This window comes from Trypanosoma melophagium (genome assembly GCF_022059095.1).
Source record: "Trypanosoma melophagium isolate St. Kilda chromosome Unknown ctg16segment0, whole genome shotgun sequence".
NCBI classification, from domain to species: domain Eukaryota; phylum Euglenozoa; class Kinetoplastea; order Trypanosomatida; family Trypanosomatidae; genus Trypanosoma; species Trypanosoma melophagium.
Window position 1 is genome coordinate 1 of NW_027125144.1, and position 15,001 is coordinate 15,001.

General features: G+C 40.6%; 9 protein-coding genes across 9 annotated transcripts; 8 read left to right on the forward strand and 1 right to left on the reverse strand.

Moving 5' to 3' along the window:
* Window positions 1-450: 450 nt before the first annotated feature.
* Window positions 451-1,275, reverse strand: LSM04_005652 (Exoribonuclease; the record flags this gene model as incomplete). The annotated part of the gene is made up of 1 exon (XM_067337423.1): window positions 451-1,275. One exon carries the CDS (start codon window positions 1,273-1,275, stop codon window positions 451-453), a length of 825 nt encoding a protein of 274 aa, XP_067193552.1.
* A 246-nt stretch (window positions 1,276-1,521) lies between these two features.
* LSM04_008860 (Nonaspanin (TM9SF)) lies at window positions 1,522-3,408 on the forward strand (the record flags this gene model as incomplete). The annotated part of the gene is made up of 1 exon (XM_067337424.1): window positions 1,522-3,408. The coding sequence occupies one exon, from the start codon at window positions 1,522-1,524 to the stop codon at window positions 3,406-3,408; it is 1,887 nt and encodes a 628-aa protein (XP_067193615.1).
* Window positions 3,409-3,579: 171 nt separating this feature from the next.
* On the forward strand, window positions 3,580-4,362 carry LSM04_003206 (Pre-mRNA-splicing factor Isy1; the record flags this gene model as incomplete). The annotated part of the gene is made up of 1 exon (XM_067337425.1): window positions 3,580-4,362. The coding sequence occupies one exon, from the start codon at window positions 3,580-3,582 to the stop codon at window positions 4,360-4,362; it is 783 nt and encodes a 260-aa protein (XP_067193510.1).
* A 220-nt stretch (window positions 4,363-4,582) lies between these two features.
* LSM04_007545 (Histone-lysine N-methyltransferase DOT1 domain) lies at window positions 4,583-5,470 on the forward strand (the record flags this gene model as incomplete). The annotated part of the gene is made up of 1 exon (XM_067337426.1): window positions 4,583-5,470. The coding sequence occupies one exon, from the start codon at window positions 4,583-4,585 to the stop codon at window positions 5,468-5,470; it is 888 nt and encodes a 295-aa protein (XP_067193591.1).
* A 1,184-nt stretch (window positions 5,471-6,654) lies between these two features.
* On the forward strand, window positions 6,655-7,839 carry LSM04_004311 (Peptidase M20; the record flags this gene model as incomplete). The annotated part of the gene is made up of 1 exon (XM_067337427.1): window positions 6,655-7,839. One exon carries the CDS (start codon window positions 6,655-6,657, stop codon window positions 7,837-7,839), a length of 1,185 nt encoding a protein of 394 aa, XP_067193527.1.
* A 521-nt stretch (window positions 7,840-8,360) lies between these two features.
* On the forward strand, window positions 8,361-9,518 carry LSM04_006909 (uncharacterized protein; the record flags this gene model as incomplete). The annotated part of the gene is made up of 1 exon (XM_067337428.1): window positions 8,361-9,518. The coding sequence occupies one exon, from the start codon at window positions 8,361-8,363 to the stop codon at window positions 9,516-9,518; it is 1,158 nt and encodes a 385-aa protein (XP_067193577.1).
* Window positions 9,519-9,875: 357 nt separating this feature from the next.
* LSM04_008246 (Clathrin/coatomer adaptor) lies at window positions 9,876-12,797 on the forward strand (the record flags this gene model as incomplete). The annotated part of the gene is made up of 1 exon (XM_067337430.1): window positions 9,876-12,797. One exon carries the CDS (start codon window positions 9,876-9,878, stop codon window positions 12,795-12,797), a length of 2,922 nt encoding a protein of 973 aa, XP_067193605.1.
* Window positions 12,798-13,020: 223 nt separating this feature from the next.
* On the forward strand, window positions 13,021-13,797 carry LSM04_007395 (Cytochrome c1; the record flags this gene model as incomplete). The annotated part of the gene is made up of 1 exon (XM_067337431.1): window positions 13,021-13,797. One exon carries the CDS (start codon window positions 13,021-13,023, stop codon window positions 13,795-13,797), a length of 777 nt encoding a protein of 258 aa, XP_067193587.1.
* A 507-nt stretch (window positions 13,798-14,304) lies between these two features.
* LSM04_004953 (uncharacterized protein) lies at window positions 14,305-14,880 on the forward strand (the record flags this gene model as incomplete). Its single annotated transcript, XM_067337432.1, has 1 exon — window positions 14,305-14,880. The coding sequence occupies one exon, from the start codon at window positions 14,305-14,307 to the stop codon at window positions 14,878-14,880; it is 576 nt and encodes a 191-aa protein (XP_067193541.1).
* Between the last annotated feature and the right edge of the window lie 121 nt (window positions 14,881-15,001).

Here is a 15,001-nt window from a genome sequence, read left to right on the forward strand (position 1 = left end):
GGAGGGAATTATTAGGGATCCGCTGAATGGCGTGTACATTGGGAGTTTCATTCTCATCATTGCCTTCCTTTCTTCAAACCCATTATCACGTTGCGTAATTATTGAAACCAAACCACACGTTCTACCCGTCATTTACTACCTTTCTTCTCCTTTCTAGAGAGGGATAAAGATACACACACACACCCATATCCACACAGTCGCAGGAAGCACAAACTGGGGATAAAACAAAGGTCATTCCGTCTCAATTCTCATATTCTTTGAGTATAATTATCTTTTTATATATGTATATATTATGAGAAGGAGAGAAAAAAAGAAAGAAAAAGAAAGAAAGAAGAGAAAAAGACACCATGCCGTTTTTTTTTCTTTCCTCCTTTAGCTCACGCCACGCTTCGTCTGACCCTGCGCCACGTCTGCGAAAAGGAAAACAAGAACATAGAAGTCGTTCATTAATCATTCCAAGGGTACACCACAGTTCTGCATAAACGCAAAAATGGTTACTGCTGCGCGTGCCGCCAGTGCAGCCATATCCGCAAAGTCCTTTGCTGAAACGCTTTTAACATGCCTAGAGCGGCGTGGGCAAAAATGCATGTTGCTTGCGAGTACCCCACCGCCTCCACCATTTGGATTGGAGAGGATAAATGTCGTGGTCGCTACACTCCGCACCTCGTCTGTTGCCTCTTCCGCTATGGTAGGGTCGAGCAAGAGCAAAGATGTCAACGATGACCCTCCTTCTGCTGAAGGTCCGGATGATGCTAATGGTAAGAGTATTTCTTTATCAGGTGGTGCAAAAACGGCAACACTTACAGCGGCAATTGCGGTGCGGCACGGCACACCGGCGCCCAGTAATGCACACATCACTGCGTTTGCCGCAACGGCAAGTAGTGATCCGTCGCCGGCCAGCACTGTAACGTTTATCTCAAGTACGCATCGGGGGAATCGCTCCAATAACACCACCGCCCCCAAGAACGTTTTAAGAAGACGCCCCGCCCCCCCATCCGCACGGCGCTGTTCTTCTCGCTCCTGTTCCAGAAAGAGTCGATCCGTACCGCCGGCCGGCCGAGAAGATCGGAAGGTGCCCCGCCCGCGGGCCCGGGCCCCTCTTGGCTGCCGCCCCGTTTGGTCTGTTTTGGGTTTCCTTTCTTCTGGGTTTGGGGCCCCGGTTGTGTTGCTGCTGTTGTTTTTTCCCTTGTTTTCCGGTCGGGGGTGCGGGTGGTTCCCCGAGCCCCCCTTCTTTAAATGCGCCCGTTGGCGCGGCAGCCGCCGCCCGGCTGACATGTCGGGGTGCTGTTCTTGTGATTTTTCTTTTTTTTTTGCGTGGCTGTTTTTTTTTTTTTATTTCTTTGGTATTTCTTTTTATTTTAAATTCTGTGGTAGGGAGCGCGCGAAGTTGCTCACTCGACATTGTTTTTTTTTTTTGCTGGAATTTTTTTTATTGTTGGTTTCTTCTTTTTTTTTTGCTTTTTTTTTCTTTAGTATTTACCGCATCTTTCCACTTTACCCTTCCTTTTAAGGATCGCAATAATGAGCGTTTATACTCTGGCTGGGGCTTTGACTGTTCTGCTTATTGCCTTGGTTATTGATGTTCGTGTGGCTTCTGCCGTTTCGCTACCGAACGTTCATCCACAGAGCTTCTCTAAAGATCAAATTGTTCCTATTCAAGTAAATGTTCTTACCTCTATTAGGACACATTTGCCGTATGACTATTACAATGTTTTCCCCACATGTCTTCCAAAGGCACCAATAGGTGGAAAAGTTGGTAATATTGGGGGTGTTCTTATGGGAGATCGCATTAAATCCTCCCCCTATGAGAATATTCGACTACTGAATAATGTAACCTGTGAAAAGATATGCGAAAAAGAAATTGCAAACGAAAAACAAAGAAAATTTTTAATCAAAGCTATAAAGGCTAAGTACCGCATTAATTTGCTTTTGGACGGACTTCCTCTTGCAGAGGTAAATGAAAAAAAGGAGTACGTAATTGGGGTTCCCCTCGGATATGTGGATCGTGATATTATGTATGTATACAATCATATTCATTTTACTATTAAATACACGGATGAAGAAGTTCAACCTGCTGCTGGAGATGTTGTGACAAAGTACCGAATATTGTCATTTGTAGGGGACCCCTATTCTTTTGAGCACCAATCGGAACATGGATGTGAAGCATTAAATGTAAAAACGATATCTTCTCCACGTCCTTTATCTACGTCAAAGGATCGTATAACATGGAGTTATGGTGTCACATGGGTTAGAAGTGATGATAAATGGTCTTCTAGATGGGATGTTTATTTAAATGTTCATAGGTACAATATTCATTGGTATTCTATTATAAACTCCACTTTTTTTGTCGCATTTCTTACAATTCTTATTGCTGCAACTATGATCCGAGTTGTTCGTCGGGATTTAAGTAAGATAAGTGGTATTGAACTAGATGAGAATGATGCTCCTGAAGATAGTGGATGGAAGTTACTTAATCGTGATGTATTTCGACCCCCACCAAATGGATGGCTTCTCGCTTGCTCTACCGGTACTGGTGTACAACTTATAGGTATGGCTTGTACTGTACTTCTCTTTGCATCTTTGGGCTTTTTTTCTCCACAAAGTCGTGGTAGTCTTTTTACTGCTGTACTCGTGTGCTTTGCATTTTTGGGGTTGTACGCAGGTTACACATCAGCAAGATTACTGAAACTTTGGAATGCAACCAAATGGAAGTATGTTTTTGCCACAGGAACAATTATTCCTGGATTGGCATTTGGGACTTTTTTTATTATAAATCTTCTTGTATGGTCACAATCAAGCAGTGGAGCGGTTCCTTTTTTTTCACTTACTGTGATTATGGGAATGTGGTTTTTTATAAACATTCCACTTGTTTTTTTGGGAGCCATATTGGGTTTTAAGCGAGGTACCATATCAGTACCTTCATCTTATAACCAAATCCCACGTCATGTACCTGTACAACCTTGGTATACTTCAAAGTCTGTTGTTTTGCTTTCTGGTTTTCCCCCTTTTGCAGCTGTTTTTATTGAGGTTTACTTTATTCTTGGTGCACTATGGTTGAACAGATACTATTATGTTTTTGGATTTCTATTACTGGTTGCCATTATTTTACTCCTGACCACATCAGAAATATCGATAGTCATGGTCTATCTTTCTTTGTGTGCTGAAGACTATCGTTGGTGGTGGAGATCTTTTTTTATAGGAGCAAGTTCTGGAGTCTTTTTATTTATGTACTCACTTTTCTATGTCATTGTAGGTAATTTGCACATAGATGGATTGGTTCCCATGATTATGTACTTGGGATATATGGCGTTGTTGAGTTTTCTCTTCGCCGTAACAACTGGTGCCGTGGGATTTCTTGCTTCTTTCTGGTTTGTGCGCTATATATATCGTTTTATCAAGGTTGATTGAGCGAGTTTATATTGATTAGAGCAAAATAATGTTATGATATAAGTTTTTTTTTTGGGATTTTCCACTAATTTTCCTGAGAATATGTAGCACTTTGTGTGTGCTTTTTTTTGTGCGTAGTTTCTTGTTTCTTTTTTTTTTTTTTTTGTTATTATTGGTCTGGATTTTAGGGCTATGCAGGACTACTTGCGGGAAATAGAGGGGACATTATCGAGAACAAATGAGAGGAAAAACACTTTGCTTTACAAGTTAGCGAAACGCAAGGCTGAAGAAGAACGTCTCTCACGTCTGGGTGTTAGCGGTATTCCATCTAACCCTCTGGAGGTTACAGATGTCAAGGTAGCAAAATATGCACTTTTTAGATTAAAACAAGAAATTGGTGATAAAATTGCCAAGATGCGGAACGCTCAATTGCTTAGCATTGAAACTCATGGAGAGGTGGTTATTCGTGCCAAAAATGACGATATAAATCATCTTATTAGTAAAAAAAATCTATGGGAAAAACGTTTGGCATTGCTTACTGGGAAAGATTATAAAATGCCACATTCTAAAAAGATATATTTTGGCTGTGCAAAGGGACTTGTAGAAGCTCAAAAAACAACTATTCAAAATGATATAGAAGTTACTGAGGATAACATAGATGAAATTAAATCGAATTCCGTGTACTCTGACTTTTCCGGAGATGAAGGCCCTCAGTCAAGCAATGAATATCTTGAACGGCTATCTGCGCATGACTCGGAAACCCGTCTTCGTGATGTTGAAATGGCTGCCGAAAGAAAGTTACGTCTGGAATTTGCGCATGAAGATAGTAGTGCCCCTTTGAAAAGGGCTCGTGAGGGTGACACTAATAATTACATTGTAGATGTTGATTTACCTTCAGAGGAGGAGTTTCATCGAAAGCTTATTGATGCAAAAAAAGAAATGTTACGAAGGCGTATTGAGTATTTAAAGAAATAATTTTTCTCGTGTGTTTGTGTGTATTTTTTTTTTTTCTTCTGAAAATAATATATAGAGTAAAAGACAAGAAAATTAGAACCTTCAAATTGCATTCCTGTGACAACTGATTTTTTGATGTATATACGTACGTATGTATTTATGTATAATTTTTTTTCTTTTCCTACTTCTGTTATAACAAGAAGCAATTCAGGGTTTTTTAAAACCATTAACTTATAAGAAAATGACCGGACTAGTTCTTCGACGCAAGCGCTGTCGAGGTATGACATCGGACAAACCACAATTGGAAATTGGAGTTGTTTCTAAGATTGATAGTAGAGCTAATGAAGTAACAACTCTTCAAGCCCCACCTCACGTCGAACAAGGGAACGGTTCTCCACAAAATCCCTACAAGTTACCCTTGAGACTTGATCCCAATGATAGTGGTTGTTTTCATTGCACCTCAGAATGCTGTCAATGTGTTTTTTTGGATCGTCTTATGGATAGCGTTTACAGTAGTCTGCATGTTAAGCGCATCACAGAAGTTGCAGGTTCACGTCATCTTTGTGCAAAGTCACTTTTACCGACTTTTGTTTCTCGCATGGTGCGATTAATGAAAATAACTTCTGAAGATACATTTTATGATCTTGGTTGTGGTAACGGATCTGTTTTATTTCAAGTGGCTATCTTAACAGGTGCCCGTTGTGTGGGTGTGGAGATCAGTGAACACAATGCCAATCTTGCAAAATCCGCATGGGAAACTCTCAAACCAAAAATTGAATCCTTGTTAAGAAAAAAAATGCCTGAAGTGAAAATAATCAATGAAGATATGACAAAAATTCTCGCTAATAAAACATTGTTCGATTCAGAAAAAGGAAAAACAGCAATACTTCTTTCTAATTTGTTATTTCCCAAATCACTAACCCATTATCTCTCCGAACGCTTCCGCAGTGTCCCAGTTGGAACACGAATTCTCTGCTTTGATGATCTCTATCCGCATAGTCGTTCTGTTGCCGCTATTCGTGACCCAGAAGCCTTTGAACTTTTCTCCATGACAGACTATCGTTGGCAAGAGCTAAGTGTAGAGTGGTGTACAATGGATGGTCCGTTTTACATTCACCAGAGGAAGTAAAAAAACAAGAAAAAGATGGGGTTGGCCTGTATCCAGATGAGTTGGAAGATTTCTTCTTCCTTTGCTGTTTACCACGTCTTCTGTTTTTCGTGTACCGCATTGTACGAATTGAAGGGAAATCTAGAGAGGAAACTGTTAACGAAGATGCCCCAGTTATTTAAAGTGTTTCTTTAATGTAATACATGTTGTTGTTGTTGTTGTTGTCGCTGTTGTTTTTCGTTGCATGCATATTCTTTTTTTTTCAGTTCTGTTAGTAATAGTTTTCTATATATGTACTAGTCGCAACGTGCGAACAATGGGACTTTCTGTCTTTTTTTGTTGTTGCTTCCCTTTTCTCACTTGCAAACATGATCGTGAGAGGAAGCGAGACTAGTCTTTTATCGCGACTTGACACTACGCAACGCAGCATAAAGTTGAAACTCGCCATTGTGCCATATCCATCTGCTCTTGCAGGGAACGAAAAATGGAGTACTTCAAGATATCCTGGTGTGGGCAGTAAATGACTTTCTTTTCCCTTATTTCTACCATATTGGGTTTCAAATGTATTGGTAATATGGGAAAGGTTACTGATGCTTGCGACATAGTGTGGGAGAGTATACCAAATATCGGCAACGTTTGAAAAGGATGTATTAAGCAGTTTTATTGAGATTTTTTTTTTTTTTTTTTTTGTGTGTGTGTGTGTGTGTGGGGGGGGGGGGGGAGGGGTTCGTGGGTATTTCTGTATGGCATTACAAGTGGTGTCATACAGAAATCATTGTAGCGTTTTTATTATTATCGGATTTCGTCTATTTTGTGTTCTTTTTTTTTTCGATTTCTTTTTTATTGCTCCACTGTTGTGAGAGTTCTTAGATGCAGCAGTGTCGTTTTCAGTGTACGTTGTGCAGAGTGCAAAGAGGGCCTTTTCACCTGTTGCGTTCCTAGAAGGATTCTTCGTGTACGTAGCTTAAACATGAAACCGTTTTTTATTTTACTTCCATTCTCAGAACTGAAACACTTCGCAGGTACATATGTTGTATTGGTAGCTCTCCTGATATTTGGTGGGATCCGTCCCATTTCTCATATTTAGATTTAGGGAGTCGTCTATTGCACACACCTCGTATTCATTTTTCCCTCTCCCTTTCTTAACAAAAGGTGCTAAGTCTAATCGTAAGAATACCCATTTCGACTCTCTCCTACTATCATTTATGGACGCTAAGCAGTGGTTGGCGAAGCTCGTGGCGTTCGACACAACGAGCCGCAACTCCAACCTCGACCTCATCCAATACTGCAGGGAGTACCTGGAGGGCCTCGGTGTGAAGTGCACGCTTTTGTACAACGCGGAGAAGACGAAGGCGAATCTGTGGGCAACGCTGCCGGGCGACGGCGGTGTGACGGACGGCGGCATCATTCTCTCCGGCCACACGGACGTTGTGCCGGTGGACGGGCAGAAGTGGGACACCGACCCGTTCACGCTGACAGAGAAGGACGGCCGGCTGTACGGGCGGGGCACATGTGATATGAAGGGATTCATCGCTGTTGCGATGTCGCTGACACCGGAATTACTCAAGATGAAGCGTCTTAAGCCGATTCATTTTGCATGGTCATACGATGAGGAGGTGGGCTGTCTCGGCGGCAAGGCGCTTGCAGAGTATCTGCGGGATAACAATATCAAGGCAGATGGGTGCATCGTTGGTGAACCATCATCTAACAAGATAGTCGCTGCACACAAGGGTCATGTTTCGTTTCGTGTTACTTTTTACGGTAAAGCGGCACATTCCTCCTATGCTCTTACAAAACAATCATGTAATGCTATTGACTATGCCTGTAAACTTGTCGTAAAAATCCGTGAAGTGGCTGAAGGAGTCAAATTTAGGGGTCCATTGGATGAGTTTTTTGATGTACCTTTTTCTACAGTAACAACAAATTTAATCAAAGGGGGCAATGCAGCGAATACCATTCCTGCAATGTGTGAATTTCTTTATGAAATGAGATGCTTGCCCCAAGCGCAGTTCGAGTCTATTCAAGAAAAAATACAGAGTTTCTTGGACAAAGAACTTATTCCCTCTTTAAAGAAAGAATATCCTGATGGAGGTGTTGAGATAAAACCATTGGGTGAGATTCCTTCAATGAAGGAATCTGACGAAAAGGATCCTTTTGTTGTGTTGTTACGCCATCTGACTAAGGACACGAAAATGCGCAAAGTCGGGTACGCCACTGAATCGGGGCATTATCAGAATATTGGTCTTCCTGTGGTTGTCTGTGGCCCAGGATCTATCTTGCAAGCACATCAACCAAATGAGTTTGTTTCCATAGAGCAACTCGATGGCTGTGTGAAACTCATTCGTGCCGTCGCTTCGGGTAACCTCAACGGCACGCAGTCCCACATTTGACCAGTTTATATATATATTTTGCAAACGTATGCTTGGGGGTAATATTTTATATTTTTTAGCGCATTAGGGGAGTAAAGTTTATTTATTTCTGACATTGTGAAAATGAGGACAGTAACCGACCTTGGACAAGGAACGAAGGGAAAAAGTCCCGTTGGGAAAAAAAAGGGATACATTGCTCCTTGATTGAAGATTTAACTGTTTTTAAGATACTAGACCTTCCTATTGGGAGAAAAGGCAAAAAAAAAAAGAATAAAATAACTGGCGATGCGGATAGCATCACAGACAAAATGTTATGAAGGGAAGGAAAAGAACTAGAGTGAATCAGTGCCAGTTGTTTATTTATTTTGATTCTTATTGAGGGAGGACGAAAAGTCTTTTCGCCGGTTTTTATTTCTATTTTATTGTGTGAATGGGATTTTCCCATCTTTCATGCAGTAAATGATTGTTTCAACATTTTGTTGTTGTTGTTGTTGTTGTTCTTGTTTTTACCTTTCACGTTTTTTTTCTGTTTTTGTGTAGAGATGCAGGCTGGTGTACCGGGTTGTATTCGTATCCTTTCAGAGTTTAAGTCTTCTGCTGATGAAGCATTCGTCGTTGCTTTGGAGGAAATCCACGACTTTGTATTTGGAAAAAGTTCAGATAATCTAGGAAATGTGACCCCTTCTGAATTGGTCTTGCGCTCTGAGGCTGCTGTTAAGAGTGTAGGAGGTTGTTTGCGTAAAAGAAAACGTTTTGAGGTATCGCGTCTACCCATGGAAACTGTAATTGTGGAAGTACTGGCCCGTCTCACACGAGTTTTGTTCTGGGGCTTATTTGAATCCGAAGGTATGAGCCAACGTCGTATGAAAAAGAAGATTGAGGATGATATAGAGGAACTTGAAGGTTTTCTTCTGCCGCGCTTCTTTCTTAAATTACTAGTTAGTCCCACAATGTTGCGGGATGTCCTCATGAAAGTACCGTGGAATATTTTTTTGCAGCTGTACGGTACAGAAGAGATCTCACTCAGAAAACCTCGTGAAAAGGTTCTCCCCACTGAGGTAGTAACTGCTCTCACCGGATTTAAGGCTAACTTTGGATGTGATTTTCTTTTTCACACCTATGTTGATACTAATCCGTCTGTTTTGGAAGTTAAAGAGACAGATGTTGTCACAGACATCAATACAACTCTGTTGAATTCAGTGTGTGGCACAGATAACGGATCTAGAACTTCCCTTGATAAAGAAAAAACTCATAGAAGTGATGTGAAAGACGGAGATTTTTATTTTTCCCACAATAATATTTGTACTAGTACTTCAGCGATTGATTCGTGCAAGATACAGAAAGAGCTTTTGGAAAGCAAGACACATAGAAAAACACTGGCAGAGACATTGCGCAAGTCAGAAAGACTTAACTCGACTTCCTCTCGTCACAGCCTACCAACGTATATGTTAACTAGACGAAAGTTGGGAACAGGGTTAGGAATGAAAAGTGATAATGAGTCTATAGAATTCTCTCATATTGGGGAGGATCGGTCGTCTCCAGTCTCTGAAGATTGTGTCCAATCTTCCTTAGAGGAGTGTGATAATGACACTGATATTTTGGCACCTGAGACACCAGTTAAAAAACGAATAAGAAAGGAAAACGGTGCTATTCCACCTTCACCCTCTCGTCCTACCCGAGAGGGAATGATCCTCTTATAACAGTGATATTTTAAATAGAATGGTGATTGTATTTGTCATTTTTTTTTTTTTCCTCCGTACAGATCACTGCTTCCGTTAAGTACAGTTCTCTGGATACCTGAACTCTCTAAGGATAGTAAAGGAAAATCTCCTACATTGTCCTCTTTTTTCTTTCTTTAACCATGGATTTGACTTTTTGGAGATAACTGTTTGTTCTTACTTTGAATGTCTCTACAGTAATGTTATTGCTCTGTTTATTAAACTTCTTTTTGTCTTATTGTTAGTTTTAATTTTTTCGTCTTTTATTTTTTTTTTTCCAGAGAAAAAAAATTAATTGTAGTGATAATTCGGTGATAAGAATTTAAAGGCTCTGAAAAGATGGACATGCGTGGACTGGCACACTTTATACAAGATGTTCGAAAAGCAACTAGTAGTCCTGCCGAAGAAAGGGAACGCGTCGAGTTAGAACTCGTCAAAATCCGCTCGAAGTTTCAAGACACAACAAAGATGACTACATATGACCGGAGAAAGTACGTATGTAAGTTAATGTTCATCACAATGCTTGGATACCCTGTGGAATTTGGTCATATGGAGGGAGTTAAATTATTGGCATTAACGACTCCAGCGGAGAAACTCATTGGTTACCTCTCTGTAACAGTATTTCTTCATGAAAACCATCCACTTTTAACCCTCGCCACCCATAGTATTTACAAAGATCTTCTGTCTGAGCAGGAGCTAAATGTTAGTCTAGCACTCACAGCGATTGCTAATACAGGTGGAAAAGAGTTTGCTCAAGTAATGTCTACTGGGGTAAAGAATATTCTTTTAAACAATAGTTATAATGTACATATTCGAAAAAAAGCTGTACTCACATATTTACGTATGTATAGAAAATACCCTGAAGTTATAGACCTTGCGGAAGTTGTCCCTGTTGTTACAGATCTTGTCCTTAGTCCCATGTTTGGCATGAGTGGTTGTGCTGTCTTATTCCTTACAGGATGTCTCAATGAAACGACTCAAGATCTTTTTAAGTCAACTCCTCATCAGATCATTGATCTCCTTGGGAAAATTATATTGGCTAAACGAACAGAGCCAGGATATGTCTATTACGGCGTTCCTGCTCCATGGCTACAAGCAATTTCTATACGTCTTCTTCGTCAGTTTCCAGCTCCTTCAGAGTTGGTACTAAAAGAGAAAGCCCTTCTTGTTTTAGAAAAAATTGTACAAGCTACAGATAGGGTTTTGCGAGAGGCACAAACGCAGCAAAAACAAAAGGGTACCATGAATCGTGTAAGTGCCATAAATGCCGTATTTTTTGAAGTAGTTTTACTTGTTAATGAGTGGAGCATAGGTACCAAGCTCCGTAGTGAATGTTTAGATGTTCTTAGTACCTTTATTACTGAAAAAAGGGATTCTAATTTACGTTATATGGGATTAAATTTATTGTCACGTTTATGCTTATCCAAGAATTCGCTAAATGATTACAGAGAATATTCTAAACAGTATCAGGAACAAATTGTTGTTGCTTTACATGATCCTGATGTTTCTATTCGCACAAAAGCTTTGGATGTAACCGTAAATATCTGTAATAGGGATAATGCAACAGAAGTAGTTGAAGAACTACTTTCGTACCTTCCTATTTCTGACGGAACATTTAAAGAAAATCTCGTGCTAGCCATTGCTCAATTGTCAGAGATGTATTGCACAGACTATGGTTGGTACGTTGACACTATTGTTTCCGTTATCGCACAGGCTGACAATATCACTCCAAAAGAAATAGTGTATCGCGTTGTAGATGTCATTCTAACTCATTCTTACGTTCAAAAAAGAGCGGTAATGAAACTCTTTAGTATACTCAAAAGTCGTAGTACTGTCCCTGAAGTTCTTTTGCGTGTTGCGGCGATCGTTATTGGAGAGTTTGGGTATCAGATTGCCCTAAATGTAGAGAGTACACCACTCATGCAGGTAACTGTACTCCAAGGTCATCTCAGTGATGCCTCTGGGGAAACTCAATGCCTCATGTTAAGTGCCTTCATAAAACTTTACAACTACTATGATGTGATCGTTCGTGAAAAGATTGTAAAGATACTTCGATCGTTTAAAAATAGTTTTAGTGTTGAGTTGCAGCAACGCGCCATGGAATATGTTGGTCTTATCGAACTCGGTAACGACGAACTCTTGCAAAAGGTTCTAGAACCTCTTCCAGCCTTTGAGAAGGGTAATCTCTATATTATTCCGAATGATACAGTCGCTCGGGAGAAAGTAAATGTTACTAAAACCTTGACAGTATCTAAAGAAGGTAATGGCGAAGCACGAGAATTACCTATAGCTAAAGGGGTTAGCACTGCATTGGGTTCCCCGGATATATTAAAGGCTGTGCAAGATATTTCTTCCAAATCAGAATCAACAAATGATACCGATATGGAATCTTTGTTTTTTGTTACTTCCTCAATACAATTGCAAAGTACGACAAAAGAAAAGGAAGAAGTACAACGTCTTTTTCTCTCGCTCCTTACAGGATTAACCGGTACCCTTTACTCTGATAAATCAGTGGAAGTTCAGTGTACACAACAGTACCGTGGGGCTGATGCTCGTTTGACTCTCACAATTCAATCTAAGGGTAAGAAGGGGTTACAAAATATCCTATTAGAAATTGTTGGGGTGGATTCTGGGCTACTGTTACAATCGAAAAATGAACACATCAAACCAAACACAGGTGAAACTTTACAAGTTACTTTTCTTGCCAGGTCCTGGGCACCATATAGGGAGCCTCCTTCAATACGTTTCTCTTACGAGGTACCGGATGAAAATACTGTCACAATAAAAGTTCTTTATCTTCCCATTGTGTGTACTCGATTCTTATCTCCGTATAATGAAAAAGATGAATCGTCGTACATCACCCTGTGTGAGGAACTAGGTGCCACTTTAACTGATACCTACCGCCTTTCAGCAGGTACCTGCCTTCATGGCGAAGTTCTTGAGCAGACACTTACAAAAATGGGATTCCGTGTTTTTCATACACCTGGTACCTATCAATGGAGAGGTGTTGCAGCCCATGCGACACAAAATCACGGTACTGTCTCTTATACTCCTGTGGTAGTAGATGCAATGGTATCTGCAGACGGTTCTGCAGCAGTAAAGGTACTCTCGAAGAGTTCTATACTTCAGTCTGTTGTTGCCGAAATCTTGGAACAGTCAATGCTTAACATGGAACCAGTCACAACCGATGGGAAAGCAAGAGATAGTAATGGCAGTTATGGAGTCAAACCCTTAACCACTGAAAACTTTTTTCTCTCATAAGACGTTATGATATTTTCCTTTCATAGTAGTATAGTGCTCACAGAAGTGGTTTTTTTTTTTTTTTTTGTGTGTGTGTGTCTTTTTTTTCGTTGTTGTTACTTTGTTCCTTTTTTTTTATTGTCTTTATTATTCCCTTCCCCCACCCCTCTATCCCTCTTACTCTGCGTTTGATCCTTTGTAGTTTTGTTTTTTTATTTCTCAGGGTTGTTAGCATTAAGTAAATATGGCTGGGAAGAAGGCCCACCCCATCAAGCGAGATTGGTACTGGAACCACAACGACCACTATGAGATTTGGCATAGTCTCGATTGGCCCTCTGTACGTCGTGGACGACAAATCTACACTGAAGTTTTTGCCCCTTGCCATGCTTTGGGCCGTATGACATTCACACACTTTCAGGGATTCATGACCCGAGAGGAAATCAAACAGCTGGCATCTCAGTATGAAGTGATTGACACCGAGCCTGACGCCCAAGGTATGTTGAACCCTCGCCCAGGCAAACCAACAGACACGCTTCCAGTACCTTTCCCTAATCAGCGTGCTGCGCAGTTTGCGAATAACGGTTCTGAGCCACCAGATTTGCAGCATGCTGTTTTCGGCAAAGAAGGTGGTCCTGACTACATATTTTCTCTTATTACAGGATACAACTGGGGTAATGGAGAGCTGATGGAGGTTCCCCCGTTTGCTCCTGAAATTAAACCTGGACAGTTCTGGAACCCCTACTTCAAGGATTGTGTCCTCTCTATGCCACCCCCACTAATGGATGGAATGGTAGATTACGAAGATGGCACACCCGCGACAACAAGTCAAATGGCAAAGGATGTTGTAAATTTCCTCCGGTGGTCAGCTGAATCGGAGTACGATGATCGACGTGTTATGTTCTGGAAGACTTTTACGACTTTGGGTCTTGTGAACTGTATCCTCCTTCATTATGGACAAAAAAATACCAACTGGCGTATTTACGGAAGGACAACTTTCCGTTACTGGAAGAAGACATGGTAATTTGACGGAATGCGTGTTTCTCTCTCTGTGTGTGTATGGGATAGAGAGAGTGTGTATGTGTGTGTAAGGGTGGGGTAGGATGGTGGGATTGATCCATGATTAGTCTAGAAAGGTGACGCTGTTAAACTGAGTGAAAGTAATAAGGTGAAGAGAAAGAAGGAAGTGAAGGGCTAGAGGTAGATTGACAGCCTGTAGTATTAGCATCTAGGAATCAGTCTGGAAAAAAAAACATAGGGTGGCGATAGCAGCGGTATCCATGGCGTAAGGAATCGGTATTACATGGGTGTTAACTGCTTTTTTGTGTAAATAAGATTTATGGAGACTAGAAACTTATTTCAAGAGATCGAATGCAAAAAAAGGTAAAATAAAAATATTTCTGTGCTTTTATCCCCCTTTCTTTCTCTCTTCGACATATATGTCTTCATATATATATATATATTGGTTTGTGTCATAATGATAACATATTTTCTAATATTGGCACATCCAGATAAGGCGTAGGGTGGTAGAATGTTTAGAACAACGTCCTTCACACAGTTCTTCGCCACTTATGTTGCGTTGAAGCGGACTGGAAAACCATTAGATACTCCTGATTACAAACAGGAGTATCTTCCGTATGATACAGCGCCAACAAAACTTGAGATGGAGCGAGAAAGGAAAAAACTGCAGAACGCATATTATGGTCGTATGGAGCATCGCAAACTAGTTGAAGTCAAGGAAGTACCACTAAACGTATTTACCTATGGCAAGGAAGGAATGTCAGTCCCTATTTCTATTTTTAAGGAACAGAAGGATCCTATTATCAGTCCAGAGTGGACATATCCTGGAATCTACGAAAACAAAATTGCGGCTCAACATTGGTTCACAGAAGAATTATTTAACAGGGAAAAGAACAATGAATTTGAATCACCATGGCAGAGGCAGGTACTTGACAATCAAATAAAGCGACGGCTTGGGAAGGTGGCTTTTCGAATGAGGATGGTGAATATAAAGGCAGTAGATCTGTTTCAAAAAGAAAGAGGGTCGGCGAAAAGAGGAGCTACTGGTACTTCAGACAAAGGTAAGGATGCGACGGGAAAGAAATAAGCCAAATAGTTGCTTCTTTTGATAATGGCAGTCTGTTGTTAATGAATTTGTTTTCTCATAGTTACTGGTGGAATAAGTGTAAGGGATTTCTTTATGTATGCTATAAAATCTTAATGTTCTT